At 47.2% G+C, this 27,856-nt stretch overlaps 1 protein-coding gene across 1 annotated transcript in view; it reads right to left on the reverse strand.

Moving 5' to 3' along the window:
• Positions 1-27,373, reverse strand: part of LOC309564266 (annexin A1-like) — a 67,250-nt gene extending 39,877 nt beyond the window's left edge. The window contains exons 1-2 of the mRNA XM_082268889.1: positions 27,304-27,373; positions 1,002-1,081 (exon numbers count right to left, since the gene is read on the reverse strand). Of these exons, the coding sequence (XP_082125015.1) occupies positions 1,002-1,067 (66 nt within the window). The 5' untranslated portion in view covers positions 1,068-1,081; positions 27,304-27,373. The remainder of the gene's footprint in view (positions 1-1,001; positions 1,082-27,303) is intronic.
• Between the last annotated feature and the right edge of the window lie 483 nt (positions 27,374-27,856).

Below are 27,856 nucleotides of genomic sequence, written 5' to 3' on the forward strand. Positions count from 1 at the left end.
TGCTCCAAAGCACCAACACCCCCCCCAATGTTGAGGGCATGTGAGCTGGTATGGTCCAGGGGGGGGTGGGGCCGCTCACTCGTCCCCTCCCCCTACCTGCCCTACCGGGCTGCATGCTCGGATAAGGGTCTGGTATGGATTTTGGGGGGACCCCACGCCAATTTTTCAGCGTGGGGCTACCCTCAAATTCCATATCAGACCCGAAGGGCCTGGTTTGGAACCTGGGGGGGACCCCCACGCAGTTTCCCATTTTTGGCATGGAGTTCCCCCTCAAGATTTTCACAGTGCAAGTCGCGCCCCAAGTCTGATCATCCTGATCCGACTTGCGGTGCGACTTCCATTCAAATCAATAGGCTCCCATAGGGAACCATTGATTTTGAATGGAAGAAAAAAAAACGTATAACGTGGCTGAACGTACATTCATCGCGTTCGGTCACGTTCGGCCGCGTTTCTAAAGCCGAGAAACACACGTTTGAACGCAAATAGCATTCCAAAAAACATCCCTGAACTCAACTGCCTGCAAATGACTGTAAACGACCCTGTGTACATGGACAGATAAGATAACATGTAGGTGGGTTCAGGGGCTTCTGAAAAAACGCCCAACTGCTCCTAAACGGCCATTTACAACGTCCCGTGTACATGGAGCCTTAGTGGAAGAAAATGGTGCCCCCAGGGGCTGGATAAAAGCAAGCAAATGGCTGCCTCCAGTTTAGGAATCATGCAGTGGATGACCATTGTTTCCCAAACAAGCAGAGTGAAAACATATGTTCAAAATGCCTCATCTGGGGCAATAGCCTAAAAGTAAATAAACTAGAAATGTACAGTATTTGGAAGGAGCCACTTCACACCAGCTTTTACAACTCTATTGTACCTAGTATCCTTAAAAATGTATGTGGTGGATAAGATAAGTAATAGACAGCAGAAAGAAACGTCTTATCGCTTGTACCTCTGCAATACAAACTTAAAATCAGCTAAATGACAAAATTCCAAAGTTAACTTACAGCCACTGGGTCAGTTCCACCTTCTAGAAAATTAGCCTGAGCAAGGAATTGTTGCATGAAAGCCATTTTGCATGCAGTGCCTATAAAAAGAAAAAATATAAATTAAATTAAGTTTCTCCAATAAAATCTGCAATATAAAATAAAGCTGGACTATTCAGGCTGTCCAGAGTGCACTTTAACCTCAGAAAACGCATGGCAAAAATGAGTACATCCAGGGTTCTAGAAAGTCAAAAAGTAAAAACAAACACTTTCTGTGAAAATGTAGCTTGCTAGCAAGTCCCAACTGTTTAGGCTTCCAAGCCACCCTATCGGTAGCCTTTTTACATAAACAGCCTAATCTCGGGATCAACTGGATAAAGTCCATGTAAAAAAAACAAAAAAAAAAAAAAAAAAACAACCCATTTAGTCCCGGTTCACACTACCGCGACTTGGCTGCCTGACAAGTCGCGGTCCATTCAGTGCTATGGGAACCGTTCTTTTGACCGAAGTCGAAGCGACTTGCATTGACTTCCATTATGTGAAGTCCGTGCAAGTCACGGTGCACGGCGACTTCACTAGTCACCCCCGAAGTCGGATCTCCATAGTGTGAACTGACACTTCGCTTAAAATTTAAATGAAAGGCAAAAACATTTGTGTATAGATAAAACAAAAAAACACACAAACCTTAGGGGGGGAGTGGGAAGGTACTCTAAGGTGTTTTTTTTTTTTTCTTTTTTTAGAAGTGATCACATTCCCTCTCTTCTCAGCTGTATAAGAGCAGCACACAGCTTCCCAGTGATAAGCTGTGCAGCGGGAGCGTTGGACAAGCCTGATCATTGAAGAGCAGGCTGAGTTCCCAGCATAGCTAGAGAACTGACCACGTTGTGTTCTCCTGCTTAGCGTGGTCAGTTTTTAATAGGAAATCAAGAGGTACTGTCAGGAACACCAGGGATTTCACGCAAAAGGAAGCAATAGAAACAGGATACTTTTAGGGCCCCTTTCACATGGGCTATCCGATCTGCCTGTCATTTTTGGGAGGATTTCCCTTAATTTTTTTTATGTGAAAACCATTGTCCCAGAAACAGGGAATAGAGAATGTCCCAAACTGGATCAAAGACAGCAAAAGAGCATACGAGTCCAAAGCTACCCCTGGCACTTACATCCTGAAAGCACAGTCACCAGGCATCACAACTTAAGCCATACACACAGATTATTGGACAAATTTTCGTTGCATGCTAGTCTATTGAAAGCGAAGAGGTTACTTTCATACGAAAATTCTTGTACGACAGAATTCAACTTCAGAAGCAAGTTAATGTGTGGAATTGCCTTCTTGTATTCTTTCATTTCTGAGCATGTGTAGTCTTGCTCTTACCATTTTTTTCGGACTAAAACTGTACTAATTAACGAAAATTGTACTGTGTTCACAGACAATCTTTATAGCCTGCACATCCAGTTTTTGTTATACAAAAATTTGTAATCAGCTGTCAAAAGCACCCTACTATTGATCTGAAAATCGACAGATCGTTGTGGCAGACGAAATTATACTTCCGATTTGCTTATCGTGTGTACGGGCCTTTAGAGTCAGTACTCAAGTCTCCAGGATAGCTGCACAGCTTTCTCCAGGCACACCCCAGGGAAGGAGACCATCCTTCTCTAGACCAGATCCCATAAGGTGAAGTCCCATAGCCAGCTCCTTGATTCAGGTTCTCATTCTTGCCACTACTAAGCAGCAGCTCTCCAGGGCTCTAGACTATTTAGCACTTTCCCAGTTACCTTAAAAAAAACCCCTACAGACGAGAGCAAACAATCACCGTTTCCCTGACTACAGAAGCAGTGAGCAATTTGCCTAGCATCCTACGCTAGGAGTGGGCTAGTCCTTTGTATAGCCAGGAGCTGGCTAAATTTGCCTGCATTATCAGGAGACACTCTGCAGCAATTGCTACAGCGAGGCTGTTCCCTCTAGTGCTCAGCCTGGACTCTATGTTGTCACATCCTGAAGACTTGAATTGAGCAAAGATCTTGACACAGGCCACACAGACCCCTGTGCAGGACAGGATCACTCTTGGGTCCTTGGCCTTCATCAGGAAGCAGTGACAGGGACAGTGGGAGGAATGAGTGTGCTGTGGCCTAGGCAACAAGTGGAGCCTCCAACAAGAGTGTGGAGCCACATCTGCCAATCAGGGGGCCACTTATCCACAACACAGATTGGGCTGGATCACTGTGTTCAGTCAACTACCACTCTTCCTGATCACTGCATCTGCAGGAGCCTGCTTGAGAACCTTCTCGCCATTCCTACAAGCCTGGTGTGGTTCGGATTGGAGAGAGGCAGAACCTCACCATATTTGCACCCCAATAAACACTGCATGCAGACCTTTACTTCTCTCATTAAAGCCCATTTAAAGGAGACCATCCTGTTTCAAATCTGGATGTTAGAGTAGCATACAGGAGCTGTGCTGGGCCCTTATTTGAGCTAGCTGAAGACAGAACACCCGCAACAAAAGGACTCCTCTTGCTTCATTCCCCTGACTACAAGGGCATTGGGTACTACATCTTCAAGAAATGGCTCGTCACGCCTTTCAGCAAATTCTTCTTCTGTTCTTTTGTTAACTGTTCAATGCGCTAATGGTTTGTAAAGTAAATTGTAATATTGCCATCTAGTGGCTCTTTTGTATACTTCTAGTTCTATAGATTATTGATTGTTGCTTGAAAGCCACCGTAGCTTCCCATCATTCTAGTAGACTAGAGCATGAGGTCTGAGAGACAGCCCCCAGTAGCCATCTTATTTTTCCTCCATCTCCCATTAATCGGAAGGACTCCTCATCTACTCTGCAATTCTATGCTCAGCCTAGCCGAAACATTGTTGTATGCTTGTTTATAACCCCTTTGCCTAGTTAGACTAGTGTGTCAGGTTAAAAAAAAAACCTAGCGCCTGCCTCAATGTGTTAAGGGAGGAGAGTTACCTGTCAAATTATACCTCAAAAATACCTCCCAATTATACTTATACCTAGGGCAGAACAGCTCTGTTTTAGAGACCAGTGTCTTCTAGTTTGTAAATCTATATAGCACTTATAAATATTTGTGTTTATTCTTGGGTTGTGGCACCATGGGCAAAAGGGAGTAGTCAGATCCTAAACTGGTCATTCTCCTTCCCTTACCTGTGGTCATATGCCTTATTCAGGTTACAAGTTGCGTTCTCAGCGATATTCTATACCCGCAATTCTTTTCATTGTACTAAAACGGAAATTTGCCAATACTTTACATTGGTCTAATTGTAAAACATACATATTTGCTTACTGTGTCAGTTTGGGATCTGCATTGTTACAGTCAGAAGTGTCTGAACCCAGGGTGTCATGGGGCAAGAGATTTTCAAGGTGAGAGCCACCACTGGGATCAAGATCTTTAAGCCTCCTTCACAGGGGTAGTAATCAAACCATAAACAATTCTTGGTTATTAAATGGGTTTAGAGAAAAGATTTCAGGAGCATTCCAAGCACGTCACACTGTTTCAGACCTATCCTAAAATTCATCCTGATCTTCTGTGGTTATGCTAAAAACCTATTTTTAGTAAGTTGCAAATAAGAGGCCATCTCCACCCAATGTTTTAATATTGCAGTGGCTGTTAGCAGGCAGAAACTGATTTGCGGCAGATTTGCTAAAACTGGAATGCAAAATCTGGTGCAGCTTTGCATAGAAGCCAATCAGCTTTCAGGATTTTTTGTGCCAAAGTTTAAACTTAATAAGCTAAAGTTTAAAGATGATTGGCTACCATGCACAGCTGCACCAGTTTTGCACTAGCCAGTTTTGGTAAATCAACCTCCCAGGCTTCTTCCAAAAAACTAATTTCCAGTATAAAATCTACAGGCCTGCTAGAATCAAACCTAAACCAGAACTTTATCCATAACAGTTTCCACATTCATTTTGCGGCCAAAATTAGTGTGTGTTGTAAATTGCCTTCACCATTGCTCCAGATTCTTCTTGATGGGGGCTGCTTTTTGTTGAATTCCAGAACAGTCATCTCCTTATTGAAAACCCTCCTTGGTTTTACACTCCCCAAAAAAAAACAAAAAAAAAAAAACTCCCTTTTACCTACCTAAAAACGTTTACATTAAGTATGGTTAGTCTTGGCTCAGTTAGAGAGGAAGGCTGACAAAAGCTTTACAGTGCTTAAAAGCGGAGTTCCACCCATTTTTAATAGGTTGGATTACATAGATGTATGTAATCCCCTTTAAAACGGCTTTTACCAATGGAACTTTTTTTTTGTTAGTAAATACCTTAATTTCTGCTTTATTCCTCCTCTCCTCACTTCCGGGTCTGATCGGCGATGACGTCATTCGGCGATTCGCAGTGTGTGCTGGGATGAATTCCATTCCAGAAATCTCGCAGTATTACCCAGGAGCTGAGCTGTACTGAGCCGTGCCTGCCCCCTCTCAGTGAGTACTGTATGCATGGTATTCAGGCCGTTCTCTGCCCCGCCTCCGCCCCGCAGAGGAGGAGGAGGCGGGGCAGAGCATGAGAGCACGTCCTGAATACAATGCATACAGTACAACTCACTGAGAGGAGGCGGAGCGGGGCAGAGGCGGGGCAGGTCACAGCCTGAATACACACAGTACAGATCAGCTCCTGGGTAATACTGCGAGATTTCTGGAATGGAATACATCCCAGCACACACTGTGAATCGCCGAATGACGTCATCGCCGATCGGACCCGGAAGTGAGGAGAGGAGGAATAAAGCAGAAAAATGGATTTTTGTAAAATCTTACCGTAAAATCCTTTTCTCTTAGCTCATTGACAGACGTAGTCCTCGGTGATACACCACCTTCGGGTTATGTTGCCTCCACAGGAGCAGGACTAGACAGGAAATTAAAAAGCTCTGGCCACACCCTAGGGGCAGTCCCAGAGGGTATATCCTCTCTCTCTGCCTCAGCAAATCAGTTATGTGAAAAAGCAGTCTTTAGAGATTTTAACCCAACTCAAAAAACAGAGGGGCGGGGACTACGTCTGTCAATGAGCTAAGAGAAAAGGATTTTACGGTAAGATTTTACAAAAATCCATTTTTCTCTAGCGCTCATTGACAGACGTAGTCCTCGGTGATACACCACCTTCGGGACGTCCCAGAGCAGTATCACAACTGAGGGGTGGGAAGATGAAATCAAATCCCAATCTAGAAGGTCCAACCGGTGCCAACTAGAAGTTTACAATGCTCATCCTTAATGATGAGACTCAACAAAAAAAAAGAGAAAAATTTTTTTTTTTTTTTTCAAACAGAAAAAAACCCTCGAGGTAGACCACCGGTCTCCTCAAATTGCGGCCTGCAAAACCTTGCGGCCAAATGAGGCATCCGCCGATGCCGTCACATCAATTTTATAGAATTTTGTAAAGGTATGTACCGACGACCAGGTGGCCGCCTTACATACCTGGACCACTGACGCCTGATGGCGAAAGGCCCAGGAAGTACTGAGCGCTCGAGTGGAGTGCGCCCTAACAGGGAACGGAGGACTCTGACCCTTAATAGAATAAGCCTGTACCACCGTTTGTCTAATCCATTTGGCAATGGTCGCGGCAGATGCAGGCAAACCCTTTCTGGGGCCATCCGTGATCACAAAAAGTGAATCCGTCTTACGGAAAGATTCCGTAGCTTTCAGGTATACCCCGATTGCCCGAACCACATCTAAGGAATGCAACGCATGTTCCCGATGATGCTTGGGCTGAGGACACAAGGAAGGTAGTACAATATCTTCATTCAGATGAAAATCTGAAACCACCTTAGGAAGAAAAGATGGCTTAGGATGAAGTACTACCTTATCCCTATGAATCACTAGGTATGGGGACTGGCATGATAATGCAGCCAGTTCTGACACCCTGCGAGCAGAAGTAATAGCCACCAAGAAGGCCACCTTCTGGGATAAAGTAAGCAAGGGAATCTCCCTGATGTTTTCAAAGGGAGGTTTCTGTAGAACCGACAAAACCAAATTAAGATCCCAGGGCGGTAAGGGCGCGCGGACTGGAGGAGCCAGGTGCCGCACCCTCTGGATGAAATTCCGCACCAAGGATTTGGTAGCTAAAGGCTTCTGAAAGAAGATTGCTAATGCTGAAACTTGACCCTTGATGGTGCTCAAGGCTAGCTTCTGCTCAACCCCTTGTTGCAAAAAGGCCAATATTCGAGTCACCGAATAGGTACGTGGAGGAAATCCTAAAGATTCGCACCACGCAATATAAGTCTTCCATGTGTGATAATAGACTTTGCTGGAAGTCGCTTTCCTTGCTTTAATAAGGGTAGGAATGACTGAAGTAGACAAACCTCTGTCCTTCAGTACTTGGGTCTCAATGGCCAGGCCATTAAACCCAGCGACTGTAAAGCATGATGGTAAATTGGTCCTTGAGACCACAGACACTCCCTGAGACGAAGTTCCCACGGAACGTCTACGACTAACATGTCCAAGTCGGCCAGGCCGGCTTGAGGAGGCCAGCCTAGAATTTCTAGGACCACTGGCGCTGATAGAATCTGAACCAGGCGTCCCTAGAGGTATCTGGCCCCGACCATCCGAGAAAGTCTGGTCGTTTTCTGTTCCCACACATTTATCAGATACCTGATAGTTATCAGGAAAGGTGATCTTTTCTGGTTGAACCTCAGGGACCGAAGTCACCCGACTAGAGGCTACTTGGCCTATCTGGTCAACCAGATCCGATTCCTGTGAGGTATCGGGACTAATCTTAGGAAAAGGTAAAGGAAAAGATCTATTCAGGGAACGGTAACTACCGCTTCCTGTAGTACTTAATGTTGGAAGGGAAGAATCGCACCGGTAGTAGTGGTTGATGCTCGATCTAATGTCCTGAATACCGGTGAAAATGTCCCCCCACCCTGAAACCGGGTGGGGGCGCACCTTCAGGCTGTGTACTCCTTTGCTTCGGGTTTGGCTGGGTTGGTCCTTTGCTTGTCCGACCAGCCCTTCTTGAACCCTCCTGGAGGAGTCTTGCCTTTCCCGCTAGTACCAGCCGGGCGCCCTTTATGGGCGGTAAAGAAAGGTCCTCGCTTGTTGCGAGGTCCCTTAGCTTTAGCAGCCTGTGGCAAAAAAGTGCTCTTGCCCCCAGTGGCATCCTTAATGATCTCATCTAGGTTGGCCCCAAATAGACGATTCCCCTGAAAAGGGAGATTAGTCAAGGTCTTTTTGGAACCTAGGTCAGCTGACCAGCATTTTAACCACAGCACACGTCTGAGGATCACCGCTGACTTAGATGCATGCCCTAATAAGGGAGTAGTGTCCAAGGCTGCGTCACAGATAAACTGTAGCCCTTGTATAATCTGTTCCATCAAGTCAGATGTCTACTGGGGAATATCTTTTCCCCTAAGATCTTGGCGTACCATTTTCGCCCATTCCGTAAGTGTCTGGGAAACTAGACCAATAACAATTACTGGTCTAAATGCTGACCCTATCAGAGAGAAGATGGTGCGGGACTCTGCTTCCATCTTTCGATCCACCGGATCCTTAAAGGACGAAGTGTCCTCCACTGGAATAACCGTGGCTTTATTCAGCCTGGAAATAGGTGGATCCACCACTGGTGGTACCGTCCATTTCTTAATGATGGATTCCTCAAACGGATAGCGTCTAGCAATACGCTTGGAAATAGTAAAAGGTACGTTTAGAATGCTCCCATTCTCCTTTAATCTGATTACCGAAACATTTAGGTACAGGAAAAACCTTCACCGTTTTGATGGGCTTATTAGTACCAAAGGGAATCTCTGTTTCAGTTGCCTCTGCCGGTAAAGCCTCAAGTTTTAAGGTTTCCTGCACTGCCACAACTAGTGCGTCCACCAATGCTTCTTCCTGAATTATAGCAGGAGAAGAAGCGTCCTCCTCACTGTCTGAGGGGGCTTTACCTGGGATAACAGCCCTTGCAGAGGAACCTGCAACTGCAGTGACCATCTCTGAATCAGAGTCAGAGGTGTCAGATAGTATAGGGGTAGGCGGGGGTCGCTTCCTTGACCCCCGTCCCTGACAGGCCGCCTCCACCCGAGCCACCATAGACTCCAAAATTGCTGTAAATGACTCTATACTCTGTGCACCGGCGGGTCCCGTGGCCCCCTCGAGGGAAACAGGTGGGGGAATATGTGTGGCAGGGTCCATGATAATTCCAGTCACTTCCTGGATAATATAATTCAAAAATAAAAAACTTTTTTTTTTTTTTTTCAGACCCCCAGCGCCACAAAAGCCCCTTAGTGTTACCTGCTAGGGATCCCTATCGATCGAGAGAGAGAGAGAGAGAGATAGACCCCCAGGCTCACTTGATGCTCAGAGTTTAACTGCAACAGGTTACAGCGCTGTCTTGACAAACAGGAAGTCTTTTGGCTGGCTGCCCAGGAAGGAGGCGGCTCCGCCCCTCTGCACGCCTTCCGGCGCCTCCCCCAAGCTCCACGAGGTGTTTGGATCACCTCAAACATGGCCGCCCCCATGCTGGAGACACGAGGCTACGCCAAAATGGCGGCTCGTGCGATCCAGCAAAAAAAATGGCGGCGGCCTGTACTGAATAGCGGTGTGCTGCAGGGCACACAACACTCTCTCTGCATGGGGATATGGCGTGGTTGGCGGTACCGGCCCTGGCGGACCGCATGGCCATTCGGGAGGCCTGCTAATAGCTGGAGATCTGATTAGGAAGGCAGTCTACATGTCCGTGGCTTCTGACTGGTAGGTAGCTTATTCTTAACACCGTAAGATTCCCAGAATGCCACAGATTACATCTTTTTAACATGTATACAATTAGATTGTTAGCTCCCAAACCAAGCCTCCTGGCTTTTTGCACATAAAATCACACTCAAAGTAGGAGGATCTGTGTCATGTTATAGGATAGAGAGGGACTCTATCTTACCATACAGAGAGGGGCCCTCGTTCACCACAAGACCCGTCAGGGGAAAAGGGGGAACATACTACTCACCATACCGGAACCAGGCGGGCACCAACTCCTGACAGTACCCCTCTCCACCGGGGCGGGAGGGCTGTCGACCGATACGGACGCCGTGACTCATGGTCTTTGGCGTTTCAGCGAGACGTTTAACTCGCGGGGTCAGTCCTTTAATGGGACTTTGTCGCGGCCGACCCAGCGCGGAGCTATGGCCTGCACGCGCTCGTAGGCTGAACTGGGGTGACCACCGGATCTCAACATCCAGCCCGTCGCCCAGTTCAGCTTTCTTGCTTGAAGATCTCACAGGAACACTGGAGAAAAAAAGCTGTCTAAAAAATCCTTTAAGAAAAAATTCTTGCCAGGACCTAAGATCCCAGCAAGGTATCTAGGTCCTTACTCCTAACTAGACAGAAAAACTGAATTTTTGTAAAATCTTACCTGTAAAATTCCTTTCTCTGAGTCCTCCGACAGTCGCCGCCTCTTCATATTCGTCACATATGGGGTATTAGACTTTGCTCCGAAGGAGTAGCTAGGCAACAGAATATGTTAACAATAAAGCTTTAACATATCCCACCCTCAAGGGGTGGTCCCCTCAGTCAATACCCTCCTACTTCCTGCAACCATATCTCAGTTTTAGTGGAATAGCAGTAGAGTATACATTCAAACCCCAAAAGAGGGGCGGGGGCGGCGACTGTCGGAGGACTCAGAGAAAGGAATTTTACAGGTAAGATTTTACAAAAATTCCGTTTTCTCTTACGTCCTCCGACAGTCGCCGCCTCTTCATATTCGTCACATATGGGGACGTCCCAAAGCAGTGCAAACATGAGGGGTGGGAAACGCATCCGCGCCGAAAGGCAACGCAGTCTCCACATCAAAGAAAGGAACCTTACCAAAGGAAGGAAACCAGCTGGGCAACAGCAAAAATAAGTGCTCAACAGGAGCAACAACCCAGGAAAAGACAAAAAAACCAGGGGATACAAAAAACTATCCCAACAGCCAGGAGTCCCCAACAAGGGACCCTATGGAACAGCCGCACTAAGAACCTTGCGGCCAAAGGAAGCATCCGCCGATGCCTGAACATCTACTTTGTAGAATTTTGTGAAAGTGTGTACGGTCGACCAAGTCGCCGCCTCACACACCTGGGCTACAGAAGCCCCATGACGGCAGGCCCAAGACGTACTCAGTGATCTAGTAGAGTGCGCCTTCACAGGCACAGGGGGAACCTTCCCCTGCAAGGCATAGGCCTGTTCAATGGTCTGCCTGATCCATTTGGCAATGGTAGAGGCGAAAGCCGCCATGCCCTTCCGAGGACCCTCTGGAAGAACAAACAAGGAGTCAGTCTTACGAAAAGACTCAGTCGATTTAAGGTAAACCCTTATCGCCCGAACAACATCCAGAGAGTGCAATCTCACCTCCTTCGGATGTTTAGGCTTCGTGCACAACGAAGGCAAAACAATATCCTCGTTAAGATGGAATTCCGAAACTCGTTTCGGTAGAAAAGAAGGATTAGGTCGCAAGACCACCTTATCCAAATGAACAACCAGGTACGGAGACTTGCAGGACAAAGCCGCCAGTTCCGACACTCTGCGAGCCGAAGTGATCGCCACCAAAAAGGCGACCTTTTTGGACAACATAGACAACGAGATCTCCCTGATCTGTTCAAAAGGAGCACGTTGTAACACAGATAGAACTAGATTCAAGTCCCAAGGGGGCAAAGGATCCCTCCTAGGAGGAACCAGATGCCGCACACCCTGAATAAAAGTGCCAACCAAGGAGTTGGAAGCCACGGGACGTTGAAACAGAACGGCCAGCGCCGACACCTGACCCTTAATCGTAGCCAGCGCCAAACGCTGATCGACACTCGTCTGAAGGAAAGACAGCACACGGGAAACCAAGTACGTGCGGGGTGAAAACCCCCTGGACTCACACCAGGCAAAATAGGCCTTCCAAGTACGGTAATAAACCTTCCCCGAGGAAGACTTCCTCGCGTTGATCAAAGTATGAACGACCTCTGGAGAGAGACCCTTCTCCTTCAGGACCTCGGTCTCAACAGCCAGGCCGTCAAAGCCAGCGACTGTAAAGCAGGATGGTAAATCGGTCCTTGAGACAGTAGATCGTCTCGAAGAGGCAGACGCCAAGGAGCGTCGACCGCCAGATTCACGAGGTCTGCGTACCAGGACCGGCGAGGCCAGTCCGGTGCCACAAGAATCACCGTGCTGCGTTCCGAGTGCAACCTGCGAAGGAACCTGGACAGCAACTGAATCGGTGGAAACGCGTACATCAGCCTGTACTGATGCCACGGGGCCACTAACGCGTCCGACGCGTCTGCCCGAGGGTCGCGCGTCCTTGCCACGAACCTCTTCACCTTGTAGTGAAGGCGAGACGCGAACAGGTCCACATCTGGAAGACCCCACTTCGCGCACAACATCTGGAAGACAGCCGGGTGGAGAGACCATTCCCCCTGATCCAGGGTCTGGCGACTCAGATAGTCCGCCTGCCAGTTCTCCACTCCCGGAATGTGAACCGCCGTTATCGCCGGGACATGAGTCTCGGCCCAAGACAGAATGTCGGCCACTTCTCGAGCCGCTCGGGCACTCCTGGTGCCCCCTTGGTGGTTGATGTAGGCCACCGCCGTGGCATTGTCCGTCTGCACCCGAACCGGGCAGCCCTGCAGCCGGTCCGTCCAGCGATGAAGACAGAGCCTTATCGCACGCAATTCCAGAATGTTGATCGGAAGGGAAGACTCCCCCTCCGACCAGGTCCCCTGGGCGGACAGAACGCCCAGAACACCACCCCAGCCCGACAGGCTGGCATCCGTGGTGATTATCGTCCACGAGATCGGACGAAACGACTTGCCCCCGGACACCAACGGGGACTGGAGCCACCACAGAAGGTTTTCCCTGGTGCGATGACTCAACGAGATCTGAAGATCCAGAGATTGAGGTCGCCCGTCCCACCTGGACAGGATCTCCGCTTGGAGACCCCGCGTGTGAAACTGCGCGAAAGGAATCGCCTCGAAGGCCGAGACCATCAATCCCAGACATCTCATACCCGTCCGCAGAGACGAGTGTGGAACGTCCCTGTGGGACCTGACTTCCTCCTGAAGAGTCCTGAGTTTGTCTTCCGGCAGGAAGACCTTCGCCTGCACCGAGTCCAGTATCATTCCCAGATAGGGGAGACGAACCGACGGACTCAGTGTCGACTTTGGAACATTTATCGTCCAACCGAACTCCTGCAGAGTTTGCATTGTGACAAACAGGTCCTTCTCCAGACCCTGTCTGGTCGCAGACCGAACCAGAATGTCGTCCAGATACCCCAGGACAGAAATGCCCTGGGCTCTCAATAATGCCAGAACCGGTGCAAGCACCTTGGTGAAGACCCGCGGAGCCGAGGCGAGCCCAAAGGGCAACGCCACAAACTGGTAGTGATCCTCCGCAATGGCAAATCGAAGGTACTTCTGATGACCCTCGAATATGGGGATGTGAAGGTACGCATCCTTCAAATCGATGGAGGCCATGAATTCCCCCGGAACCAGGGCAGCCACCACCGAGCGCAGGGATTCCATGCGGAACTTGCGAACTCGCACAGAGCGGTTCAGAGCTTTCAAGTCCAGAATCGGACGAACCTTGCCCTCCTTCCTGGGCACGGTGAACAGATTGGAATAAAACCCCCGAAATCTGTCCCGATGAGGCACCGGAACCACCACTCCCTGAGCCCTCAGGTCCCGCACCGCCAGGTGCAGATCCCGCAGGCGCTCTGGAGACAGTTGAAGATTTGAGGGAAAAAATCTGCTCTCCGGCCGAGAGAGAAACTCGATCTTGTAACCAGATCGAACGATTTCCAGAACCCATCTGTCCCTCACACGGGCCAACCAGGGCTGAAGAAAACCGAGCAAGCATCCCCCCACCCCAAAACTGGGTGAGGGCGCCCCTTCAGGCCGAACTGTTATGGGCCGCAGGTCCGGATTGACCGGACTTCTGTTTCCCAGACCAGGGCTTCTTCTGAGAGCCTTGGCCCTTGAACGGTTTGCCCTTGTAGTGCGGCCGAAAGGCACGAAAGGACCCCTGAGGGGGCCGAAAATGAGCATGCTTCTTCCCAGAAGCCCCCTTAGCCTTGGGGAAATGGGGCAAGAGAGTGCTCTTACCCCCGGTAATCCCCTTAATCAACACATCCAGGGACTCCCCAAAAAGGCGAGACCCATCATAAGGCAGATTGGCTAAGGTTTTACGTGAAGATTGGTCCACCGACCAACATTTCAACCAAACCAGGCGGCGAGACAACACCGCCACGCTGTGCACACGCGCGGCCAACGGAATCAGGTCCAGGTCCGCATCACACAGATACATGACACCCTGGTGGATCTGATCCACCATATCCAGGGTCGCCGCCGAGGCCGAATCGGCCACTAGGACGCGCCTAAGCATCTGCGTCCAACTTGCGATCGCCTGGGCCGCCATGAGAGAAGCAAACAGAGCCTTAAGCATAGAACCCGTAACAGAATAAGTATGACGGGCAAGAGACTCCAGTCTCCTATCCGTGGCATCACGGAAAACAGGGGATCCCTCTGCAGGGATCGCAGTGGCTTTGTTCAAAACCGCAATAGCATGATCCACTGGCGGAGGCACACACCACCGTTCATCAGTGGCAGGCGAGAAAGGATAACGCAGATTAAATTTACTTGGTACCGCAAAAGGCTTGCGCAAATCGCGCCATTGGTCCTTAACAGCGCGCTGAAAATCAGCATTGCAGGGAAAAACCTGCGGCGTCCTGCGTTTTCTCTGCGTCCCATAAGCCGCCAAGGCAGCTGGGGGACACACCTCGTCCTGCAAACGTAGCGTCTGCTTAATGGAAGCAATCAACTCATCCATGATTGCAAGCTCTTCAGGCGAGCCAGGGGGAGAATTATCAACCCCCTCAACTTCAGCCTCTACCTCAGACCCCACTAGATCAAGAGAGGAGCGGGACCCCGATAGGGGGGTCCCCGCCAGAACAGCCCCATCACCTTCACCCTCAGAATCAGAGGACAGAGCAACTCTGGGCCGTTTAGTAGATTGAGCAGCCACCAGCATTTGCACCTGTGCAGCAAGGCCAGCCACAATAGTGGCTAAATCCCCCCCTGGGGGGGAAACAGCGGTCCCCTGGCTTTCCACCAATACTGTGGGAAACTTGCCCTCCTGAGAATCCATTGCCCCTGTATGCCAGACAACCAAGGGTTAACTGCCCCCTTACAGCAAGCGCGGCAAGCGCAGCCCACCGCACCACACTCAGGCACAATGAGACCCCCACAGGGAATATACAGACTGAATACAGGCAATGGAACACAGGAATAGAAGGATAAAACCTGAGGAGACTCCGCTGCTGCTGCTGCCTCGATCGGTGCTTCCAGGAGAGAGGAAGTGATGCTGCCAGGGCGCTCTATGTAAGCCTATGGAGGCTACAAGAAAATGGCCGCCGTGCATGTAAACCATGCGGCCGGAGCGGGCGCCGGTAAAATGGCGTCGTTTGGCGCCGAAATCGCCGCTCCACAGTGCATAAAATCACACACAATATTATCCCATTATATGGATACATGTTAGATCGCCGCAGCGATCGCTGTATATGCCCCAACATGCCATTAAAAACATGCCCCACAGCACACAGCTCCTCACACTGCCCAGCCTGACATACTCAGTGTCATACAGCTCCCCCCCCCCTTGCAGCCCACAGCATGCAGCCGAGAGATAGGGAGACAAGCAGTGTGATTAAAGGCAGGTTACACAGTCCCAGACTGAGACCCCCCCCAGACAGACAGGTCCCCACATAGATACACTTACCTCACATGGCGTGGGGAACCCGCACAGGCGAACAAGCCGCTGCACATGAGGCAGGGAGAGTCGCAATTCAAGACGCACACAATGGCGGTTCAGAAACCGCACAGCGTCCGGTGAGGTAGCCACCTCACCAATCATCCCTGCACCGAACAGGGATGGGTCGTTCACTGTGCCAGGAGCGTTACCTGGCTGAACGCTCGATGGCAGACTGGGAAGCCACTGACCCACGACCTGCGACCAGGGGGATCAGCCCGAGACCCAGTCCGCATGATCCTCTTCGTCCGAAGAACTAACTAATGCTGACAAAAATAACAGCTAAGTAAAGGTAGAGAGAAAACTCAAACAAAATATCAAAAAGAAGAAAGAGTCTGGGACAAAAAGTCCCAGCACAGAGAGAGCCAGCCACTCCTGACAAGCTAGACATTAAAACTTAGATATGGTTGCAGGAAGTAGGAGGGTATTGACTGAGGGGACCACCCCTTGAGGGTGGGATATGTTAAAGCTTTATTGTTAACATATTCTGTTGCCTAGCTACTCCTTCGGAGCAAAGTCTAATACCCCATATGTGACGAATATGAAGAGGCGGCGACTGTCGGAGGACGTAAGAGAAATAACTGATTTGCTGAGGCAGAGAGAGAGGATATACCCTCTGGGACTGCCCCTAGGGTGTGGCCAGAGCTTTTTAATTTCCTGTCTAGTCCTGCTCCTGTGGAGGCAACATAACCCGAAGGTGGTGTATCACCGAGGACTACGTCTGTCAACGAGCGCTAGAGAAATTAAGGTATTTACTAGCAAAAAAAGTTTCCATTGGTAAAAGCCGTTTTAAAAAGGGGATTACATAGATCTAAAGTTCCGAAAATGGGTGGAACTCCACTTTAAGTTCACAGGCTGTCAGGAAGAGAGGGAGATCATACGGTAGGTAAGAGAAGCAAGTATCCTTGTATCTTCCTGGCAGCAGCATTTGCCCTATCACCTCTCCATTATCTGTTTCCTTCACACAGTGTCATTCCTGTTGCTTCCTTCCCTTTGAGCTACAATAAATCTTAAACCACTTGCCGACCAGCCGCAGTCGTTTTACTGCAGCAGGTCAGCTAGGGTGACCACGTGTCCCGGATCGCCCAGGACAGTCCCGCATTTGGAGAGTCTGTCCCGGGTCCCGGTCACCCTCATTCCGGGACAATGCAGTGTCCCGGAATGTCCGCCGACCGTGAGAACACGTGCCGCTTACAATGTAAGCTGCCTTCTCCTTTCAATCAGTCTGAGGAAACTTCAATCACGTAAACCCACGTACTACAATTCCCGCGATGCTTAGCGCTAGGCGTATCATTAACTGCGCCACTGCTTGCTCTTCTCTGCAACCTAACTTGACAGCTGATCCGGCCACTCTCTCCTATTGGCTCCGGCACCGATTGCTCTGCCGGAGCAGCGCCACTCATTGGTCCACAACTTCTTTCCTCTCCATTCGCGCGTTGCCAGGGAGCAGTAGTATGAGGTTAGTACGTCCAGCTGTATTCTACAACGTGCAGATGCGCACTATGCGTGGCGTAAACCGGTCATTAGATGATACGTTTACGGTAATTGCGTACTGGGAGAGTGCCCGTTCTGAGAGACAGCCAGGGAGGTAAACACGGGTAACTGGACTGTCAGGGGGCCTGGCCGTTGGGGAAGGTGGGGGAAAGCCAGCACTGCACACTGCCTATTATAGGCAGTGAGGCATTTCCTGGTCTGTGGAGCAGTATATGCCTCAACCTGTTTTTTAACTAATTGGCAAAAAAAATATAAAAAATCATCTTTTTTTTTGGGCGGGGGAGTTGTCGGGGGGGGGGGGGGGTGTCCCTGAATGGCAGTTTGGAAAAGTGGTCACCCTAAGGTCAGCTCTGTCTCATGCTTCGTGGGACCGCTAGTGGGGGTGTGCGCTAGCGCGGTTTGGCCACAGGGGGAGTCAATCAGTTCGTCCAGTGATTGCAATTGCCACCAGGCACCCATGATCGCTCCCAATTGAGACAGTTGTAAACACGCAGACCGCTGTTCTGTCAGTTATGACTACAGGTCTGTGGTACTGCAGCAAGCCCCCTGCGCCCCCCCCCCCCCGTTGGAAAGCACCCCCTAGAGACATTTAATCCTTTGATCACCCCTGGTTCAACCCCTTCCCTGCCAGTGTCATTACAGTAACCGTGCATATTTTTAGCACTGATTACTAATAGTAATGTCACTGGTTCCCCCCCCCCAAACGTGTCAGGGGTCCAATCTGGCCACAATGTCGCAGTCCCACAGGTTGTAGACGTGATCACTTGTGCAAACCAATCAATATTACACTTATTGGGATTTTTTTTCACCAAAAATATATAGCAGAATACAAATCTGCCTTAAATGATAAAAAAAACTTTATTTCAAAATGTATTTTTTATTGGGAATGTTATAGCAGAAAGTTAAATCTCTGTGGGGGGGGGGGGGGGGGAAAAAAAAAAAAAAAAAAAAAAAAAATTTTATTTGGATACAGCATTGCAGTTAAAGTAACGCAGTGCCGCATTGCAAAAAATAGCCTGCTCATTAAGGGGGGTAAAACCTTCTGGTCCACAAGTGGTTAAAGCTTAGCCGATAAAGGAAAAGAGATTGGGACTTTAGCAGGGGTCAGGTTGGGGGAGGCTTGGGCTACCTCCATTCCCATCTGTCCCTCATCTATCCATTAGCTAGCATGTGCTCCCACTGTGGAGACACCTATAAATTAGTAGTGTTAGGACTGCAAGTAATACAGGGTGCCATGAAGGGGCCTTGCAGCTTACACATGCATTTGCAAATGTGTGTTAACTAAACCCCCGTTTTTAACCTATAACTATAGACAGGTTGATTTGGTTTGTTAGCAGATTGGTTGGTGAGTATGGTTTACTTAGGGCCGGTTCTCACGCACCTCATCTAAAGTCCCAATCTCTTTCCCTTAATTTCCATCACAGGCTTGGAGACGCAGAGCCTTACCTGGCTTGTGTCTCATTTAAAGTCCCAAAACTGCCCACACTTAACAGCTAAAACTTAAAAGCTTAGCCGATTGGCCTCTAGTTTTAGGTGCTCTTGAGTGCCAATGCCACCTGCGCTCACATACTACTTACTGGATAATATGACCCCAATCAAATGCACTTTAGCTGAATTCCAGCCCTAAATCAATATTGGCACCATCTTGGCTTCCTGCAAGTGCTACAGCCTAATTTTATTTTTTTGACTGTCTGCCCGCCAAGTTTTTGTCCCTTCTTTCATATATGATATGCTGTATATGTGGATCCTTATGCGATATTGTGGAGCCATAGTGAGTGGAGGCGCAGTTATTGATGAATGGCTGTAGTTTAGCTAGAGCGCATTTGATCTCATTGATCGAGAGATCGGGTTATCCGGTAGGGAGTGTGAGCCCTGGTGGCATTGGCTGTCAAAATGGAGGTCCCTCCCATCACCTTTTTTCTCAGTGTCAGGAACACTTGTCAAAAGGGATTCATAGGGCAAGACAGAAATGACACTTCGTACTCTAGATTGAGAAAATTACACACTAGAGGGATATGCTTTGTTCATATTTTATGTCTGAAGTTTACAACCTCTTTAAAGCGATATTAAGGGCAGATTTTTTTTTTTTTTTTTTTAAAACGGTAATACTTGCCTGCTCTGCACAGAAATGCCCTGATCTTTGGGTCCCCCGCTTACACTCTTGGACTCTCCCTCCTGCCAAGTGCCCCCATAGCAAGAAGCTTGCTATGGGTGCACCCGAGCAGGCTTGCTCCCGAGGCACTTCTGTGTCCATTCACACAGTGCAGCTTGGCCCTGTCCTTGTTCTGCCTATATTGGATTACTGGCTGCGATTGCAATAGCTAGTGCTACTGTCAGTCTCAGCCAATGAGAGGGGGGGTGTAAGCCACTGCTCGTGTGCACACCACTGGATCGCAAGGAGGCTCAAGTATTAGGGGGGGCTGCTGCACACAGGTTTTTAAAAACCATGAGACTGTACAACCACTAATTCCTGTTTAAGAAATGTAGGGATATGCAGAGGTTAAACAGGGGAGAAAGTCCACAGATCAATTTACTAGTTATTAATCTTTACTGATCAAAGAATCAGTATACAGTTGCTCCAAGTCAGATTAAAAAAAAAAAAAAAAAAAAAAAAAAAAAGAAACCTTTTAAACTCCGAATTGGGTGTGTCTGCACAGCAAAAGAACAATTATTTCCAGCTCCAGCTAAAAACGTAGCTGAAGCAGTTTTGTCAGTGAATCAACAGGGGGGGGGGGGGGTGGAATTGCTCACGTCAACCCTGACACCAGGACAGAAGAGAGAGGAGTCCAAGGCAAATCGTACAAATCTCATGAAAAAAAAAATTTCTGCTATATTGATGCTTCCTTCAAATAGGCGTCTGTCCCTCACATGGCCAGGTCTTCCCCTAGCAGTGCTGGGTCTAGTGGCATACAATAAAAATACTGAATGGATGGCGGTTGGACTAGCAAATAAGCAAAATGGAAGAGAAAAAGGAGGGGGGGGGGTGGGTTTTGGTTAACCCATGTAAATTCAATTTAGGAGGTATGGAATAGCAATTTGAGTGCTGAAAGTGATGCATTATACACTGCTCAAAAGAAAAATGAAAGGAACACTTTTCAGAGTATAGCATCAAGTCATTTAACTCTTGGGATATTGATCTGGTTAAGTAGAGGGGGGTGTTAATGAAACAGGTGCACTAGATGGGCAACAATGAGGCAACCTTCAAAACAGGAATGGTTTTACAGGTGGAGGTCACTAAAGTACTCTACTCATCTTTTCTGACTGTTTGACTTGTTTTGCATTTGGCTAGGGTCAGTGTCACTACTGGTAGCATGAGGCGACACCTGGACCCTATAGAGGTTGCACAGGCAGTCCAACTCCTTCAGGATGGCACATCGAAACGTGCCATTGCCAGGTTTTCAGAGTCTCCCAGCAGTGTCTCAAGAACATTGAGGAGAATCCAGGAGACAGGCAGTTACTCTAGGAGAGCTGGACAGGGCCAGAGAAGGCCCTTAACCCATCAGCAGGACCGGTATCTGCTCATTTGTGTAATGAGGAACAGGATGAGCACTGCCAGAGCATCTACAAAATTACCTCCAAAAGGCCACTTGTGACTGTCTGATCAAAACCATCAGAAACAGACTTCCTGAAGCTAGCCTGAGGGCCCGATGTCCTCTAGTGGGCCCTGTGCTCAAGGCCTCGCACCGTGGAGCTTGATTGGCATTTGCCATTGAACACCAGAATTGGCAGGTCCTTATTGTGTTTTTCAGAGATGAGAGCAGGTTCACCTTGAGCACGTCACAGACCTGAAAGTCTGGAGAACATTATGCTGCCTATAACATCATTCAGCATGACCAGTTTGGTGGTGTGTCAGTGATGGCCCGGGGAGGCATATCCATGGAGGAACTCACAGACCTTTACAGGCTAGACCATGGCACCTGCCATTCAGTAGCAGATGAAATCCTTGGACTTATTGTCAGACCCTATGCTGGTGCAGTGGGTCTTGGGTTCCTCCTGGTGCATGACAATGCCCAGCCTCCTGTGGCGAGTGTATGCAACCAGTTCCTGGAGGATGAAGGAATGGATACCATTGATGGGCCCCCACACCCCCTTGACTTAAATCCAATAGAACGCCTCTGGGACATTAGGTTTCAGTCAATTCAGCGACACCAGGTTGCACCTCTGTGTTCAGGAGCTCAGTGATGCCCTGGTCCAGCTCTGTCTCAGTCTTATGAGGAGCATGCCCAGACGTGTACAAGCACGTGGGGGGCCATATAAGCTAATGAGTAACATTGAGTTGCTGCAATGAAATTTCAGCAAAATGGACTAGTCTGCTGCATCATTTTTTTCACTTTGATTTATGGGGGGTCTGAATTTAGCCCTCTAGATTCATAATTTTTAAAATCAAACAATGTAGTATCCTTTCATTCCTAACACATTATCTAGTCCATCTCAGTATAGATATCCAGAATTATATTTTACCTCATTGAGATCTGATGTGTTTTCAAAGTGTTCCCTTTAATTTTTTAGAGCAGTGTAATTTGAGTTGTCCAACAATGAAGCAGAGCCAATTAAACAGAACAGTAAACTACATTTTCTTAGAAAACCTAATATTGAGGGAGTATATGGCAGTTATAATAGTTGACAGAAACATGCTCTCGGGGCAATATCTGAAGTTAGGCAGTTCAATAAAACACATACATAAAGATTACTTTACATAACTGCACATTACACAAAAATCAGATCTATAGGCAGCTGAAATTTTATGCAAATCTCATTGATCATTTTAACATGTGGTTTTCCCTGGAAGTAGCTCTTGAATTTCCAAATTTTCTGAACTTTGAGGTCTTACCACTCCTGTCAAAAAAAGGAAAAGAGAAAATGGGGAACTTTCTACAACTGCACTATTACTACCAATTGCATGGCTCCCAACTTTTTTACTTTGCATTCATTTTCTCCAGCTGGCTGCCCTGCTAGTTGAATCCCCATGGTTGCTGGAATCCTTATGGTCTTCACCTTTAACATATGTTACACCCACCTCTAGGGTGGAACAGAGTATGTTCCAGCAGCTGCAGCCTCCCCCCCCCCCCCATGACAGCAGCTGCAGCCTTTTTCCTCCCCCCCCCCCCCCCATGACAGTGAGCAGGGGAGCTTCTCCTTACGCCTACTCTCGCTACTGGAAAATAGAGACAATGCATGGGGCTCTGCCCACACGGCCACATCATTCATACAGTTTTCTGTGAACACACGAACTACAACTACCATCAGCCATTGTGGCTGACAGATTGTAGTTCTGAATGGACTGCGAGGTCACTGATATGCTTGTAAATAGTCAACCCTTATGCAGGTACAAGGCTTGTCTACAGGAGCCTGGCCATGCACCCCTGATCAGGGGTACAACACTTTCCAAGCTCTTTGGGTAAAAAAATAAATGAATGCACATCCATTTCCTGCAAATATATGTGCATTTAATATATATTCCCAGAAAGTCTCATTTGGATGTTTTTTTTAGGTGGAGTGGGTACCTAGTTTTGACATGTTCGTCCCCCCTGCAGCCTTGAGACATCACAGGTCCAAAAATGGACCATTCACAAGCGCAGCATGGTTTTCGCATGCACAGTGAGCAGCCAGCTGTGAAGCTGCAAATTTAGGAAATATGCCAGTGCTGGGGACCATAGACCCAGTAAAAAAAAAAAGAAAAAAAAAACGTGTGGACAGGACAGCGCTTGATCCTTTGACAGGGGAGTATCTGTTTCATAGTCAGCTACAGTTTTTGTAGCTGCTGATTTTTAATTTTCGCACCTGACGCTTCATATTAATGTCCTTAGAGGAAGGCTTATGTTCCCTGGTTTGAGGGACAAATTCTAGAACAAATATTACCATATGACAAAAGGCTGGAGCCCTTTAAAAATTCTAAGTATCTACCTTGATTATTAAAGCATATCTTAACCCAAGAATAATATTCAACAGTGTTGCTGCTTACTAGTCATTAGAAGTGGTAGCCACATCACTTTTTTACACCCCCCCCCCTCCCTCCTTTGTTTTAACCCAATTCTGCCATTAAAAAGGGTTACTAAACCCACAACCGTAAAAAAAAAAAAAAAAAAAAAAAAATGATGTCTAAAATATTGTGTATATGCAGTAAAGCATGCTAGTTATACTCACTGTGGAACCTATGGGATTAATCCTCCATTGTGTAAAAGGCCATTTGATCCGGCCTTCTCTGATCCTCCCCTTCTTCCACAATCCCCAATCCATCTCCTGATAGCTCAGAGCCGTGGGACATTCGGCACATGCTCTTTTTTTCTTGGGAGGGTGCATGTGATCAGTTACAGAACCAATCAGCACTATCCAAACAGAGGGTCAGGCAGCCTCATAAAACAATCAGGGGAGAATGAAACTCCTCCTATAAGCTTTAACCAGATGATCAGACTGCTATACAATGCAGATAATAAAACTTAGCAGTTTAGATTTAAAAAAAATAATTGCATTTCCATGTTCTGTGTACTGTGGGAGACCAGATATAGTGAATACAGGGTCCTGGGTTTAGTAACACTTCTGGTCCTAGAATGACAACGGTATTGATCAGTGTGGTCACAGTAACACGACTGGATTAGGACTACATAACCCCTCTCTTCCACAACAAGGGGGAGGAGTTTGTAGTCCAGAGGTATTCGGGAACCAGGCTAACTGGTAACTTTCAGAGTGCACAGAAAGTTATCAGCTCACAAGAGCTCTCTGGCTGGATGGCCAGCACTTGTCAAATGGATACAACAAAAAAGTTCAATGGTATATTTAAAAACCTCTTTTTGGGCCCCCCATGCAATTTAGCTCTCCACCCCAAAATCTCAAAAAACAAACCCATAGAATTTTTTTATTAATATAAATATATATATATATATATATATATATATATATATATATATATATATATATATATATATATATATATATATATATATATATATATATATATATATATATATATATATATATTAAACAAAGAACTAGTCCGCAAGCAAGTCAAGTCCTTAGCTAGATCTGTGACAGTACTCGCCAACTTAACTTTTAGTGGGCCATGCATTTAAAAACAGTGTGTTTGCATGACACAGTTATCGCAAATGCGCTGTGTTTTTAAATACATGGCCCACATATCTAAAAATGCAGCAAAATTGCCAGTGAAGAACTGCAGGTAAGTCGCATGATGCCGCTGAAATTTTAAAATGCTGCATGCACCTTTTTTCAGCGGGAAAGCAACTACAGCTAATTCAAATGAATAGGATGCTGTGCCTTTGAAAATGTAGGCCCCCAACCTGCATACATGTGAATCAGGTCTAAAGTAGGCCCATCAAGCAGTGTCTGGTCTGGTGGTGGCCCAGAGTCATGCAGCGTGCTCTCAAATAAATCCTTCTGGACACAGCCTGGCAGTGGCGGCTGGTGCTCAATTTTTTTTTGGGGCGCAAACAGAAAAATGTAATAGGCATTGCTTTGCGGCAAAAAGCTGTAAAAAAATTGCGTGACTTTGAGGTCACAAAAGTGTGAAAGGGGCCTTCAATGCACAGTGACCACAGCGCGCCCCCCTTTCAATGCACAGCGTGCCAAGCCCCACCCCCCCCCCCCCCCGAGACCAGTGCACTTACCTGTAGCGGCAACTTCTCTTCTGTCCCCGCGTCTCCTCCTCGGCCAATGGCATGGGGTTTGCCTTTCGGCCAATCAGGAAGCAATAGCGAATCGCTATTGTCACAATGGGTGGGTTCGGGGCACACTGCTCTGAAGCCTATTAGAGCCTCTGGCTCTAATCAGGGGATTAAAAAAGAAAAAAACCCCATTGAACTCCATGCGTTCGACGCCCCGCATGTAGATTAGGGGGCCGGACGTGTGGATGGGGGGGCGGCGCCCCTAACGCACCGGCCGCCACTGCAGCCTAGAATGGTCAGGATTTACTAACTGGATTAAATGCTGTCATGTGCATTACCCCCCCCCCCCCATACTTTGTATCTGTGAAACTGGTGGAAAATCTCAAAAGGTTTCCAGTTCATGTATTGGGGAGCCTGGGAGCCTAGGGAGGAGAAAGACCTACCTGGTCCGGTCGAGCTCCGCTCTGATCAGTGGCTGCGACGCTGCGTGACAGGAGCATACGGCTATCGGCTCCACTGTGCAGTCCTGGCTACTCCCTACCTCAAGGCCCCCCGCCACACACCATTCATGGACAGGGGCGGGGCCAGAGCGTCAGTGGAGCTCACGGGCCCGCCAACTCCTCGCTCCTTGCTAGAGAGCAATGATTTATTCAGCACAGTGCCAGGGCGCCGATGCCAGGCCCGGCCGGATGCCAGCTTCTATGCACATAAAGTGGCTGTCTAGATGCAGCGGTCAGCGCCGATGGGGCTCCCGATTTGCGGCTTAAGGGGCAGCTCTGCTTTGGGCCCCTAAAGATTGACAGGGCCCTGGGCAGCTGCCCTTTTGCCCTGCGTGGTCGAGTGGGGCTCCGCTCACATCACTTACACTTCTGTGAAAAGAAAACGACAGGGTCTGGCAGCCTTTGCGGCTGTCGGCTTATAGTTCTCAATGAACTGCTATGAGGCTGTGGTAGTTAATTGACGCTTCCGGTTAATGTGTAACCGCTTGGCCATACAGCTTAGGCTGGCCATACACTATACAATTTTCTTGTTCAACTTTCTTTTAGATTTACCAAAACCATGTAATATAGGGTCAAACCTAAACACTTTCAATTTGTATGGAATCAGGCTGGCCCTTGCACTACATAGTTTAAGGTAAATCTAAAGGAAATTGAAGAAAATTGTATAGTGTATGGCCAGCCTTACTCCCAGTCTGCAAGAACCCTACATTAGTACCCACTATCTGCTGATCATGGGTGCAATGCTTTCCAGGCTCCCAAAAAATAAAAATGATAAAATGCACATTTGTTTGCCTGCAAAAATAGATGCATTTTTTTTTCCCTCAAATAAGTTTTTTTTTTGGCAACCAGGTTTTCAAAACAGAATAGGAAATAATGTATGCTCACACCATATACAGGTACAAAAGGGATTCCACTAACTACAAATCACACTAAAGCCGACAGTTTTACAGGGAAGTAAAAAGGTCAGCTTTCATCATCTTAGAAAGCGCAGGTAAAAGTGGTTAGTGTTTCTGGAGAACAAATGAACATACATGAAAAAGGGTCAATTTAAAATGATGAAAAAGGCATGTGTCATCTGCCGCCCCAGGCAGTAAGTGCGACGACACACCCTGCGCCACCGCCTACAGATCTCGGAAGAATAAGGCTACAGGAAAAAAAAAACCCACACACCCCTGTTGTAGACATTTCTTAGCGGACATAAAATCCATATGGTGAAGATAATCCTTGACTTCATAGTCTCATGAATGACAAAACAAAGTGTAATTGTTTATCAACATCCCACCAAACATTGCAAACTAACATTCCTGCAATGAACACATGCACACACTAATATATATATATATATATATATATATATATATATATATATATATATATATAGTTCAAATATGTATGTCTCAAAAAAATAATTAAAATATAATAAATAATAATGTATTTACTTATTTTTTTTTTTTATGAGACACACATACACAGTATGGGATTATACTGCCAACAATGTAGCAAGTACAGGGTTAACAGAAACTTGGCAGGCGATCTCAAAGTCTGTTTAATGTTTCATTGGAAAAGAAGAAAAATCCTTTAGTATGTTAAGCTGAGACACACCACCACATGTTATTTGTCGGTTTCCAGTGCTCCATTATACACAAAACGAATATGTTGAAAAGACAACTACATGCTGCTACAACAAAAGGCTCACACCCTATAACTAGACATCGAACACAAAATATTCTGTCCTTGCACCAAGAAATAATGCAATGTTCAAAAAAAAAAAAAAACACAAGACAAAAGTACAACACAGTCACAGACCAATCAATCTGAGTTTAGTTGATCCAAGTCCAATCTGATTTCTTATTAGAAGTAACTGCACTTTGTTCCTTGCTCTGTGTCATTGAATAAGCCCAGGTGTGTCTGCAGCTTTCTTTTGCACAGAGTATAATGAGTTAATAGAAAGTACAAGTAGTAAACCTAAAACCCACCTTATGGTAGTTTCAGTGACTGATGGCTTACAAGCTGGGAAGTGGAAGACTGCAGACTCAAGCTCTTGGCTTTTATAAAGAAGTTAACAAAACCACACCTAGCAACAGCGCATACCTCTGAAATTGCTGGGATTGGTTGGCAGGCGATGAGCTGTTTCAAGCAATAATGCAAAACCAACAGCAGATCATTTCCATCACAGAAACTTTCTGGCATTTTCTTATGGAAGGGAGTTTAGTACGGTACAAACAACTGCAGCCTGAAAAAATTATAAGAATGATGTAGCGGATTTATAGTAATAATACGTAGCTGTAGTTATAGGCATAATAAAAACAAACAGCTAAAACATTTATATAAACATAAAGTAGAAGTGATATAAATGAACCAAGATAATGGTCAGTGTTTTATGAGCCAGTTGGCTTTAAACCAGTTTACCTATTTTACCACCGGAGGATTTTCCTGCTTAACGTCCAGGCCACTTTTTGCAACTGGGCACTGCGCAACTTTAACTGACAATTGCGCGGTCATGCAACACCGTACCAAAACAAAATTTAC

Source organism: Pelophylax lessonae (genome assembly GCF_965119305.1).
Source record: "Pelophylax lessonae genome assembly, chromosome: 1".
Lineage (NCBI taxonomy): Eukaryota > Metazoa > Chordata > Amphibia > Anura > Ranidae > Pelophylax > Pelophylax lessonae.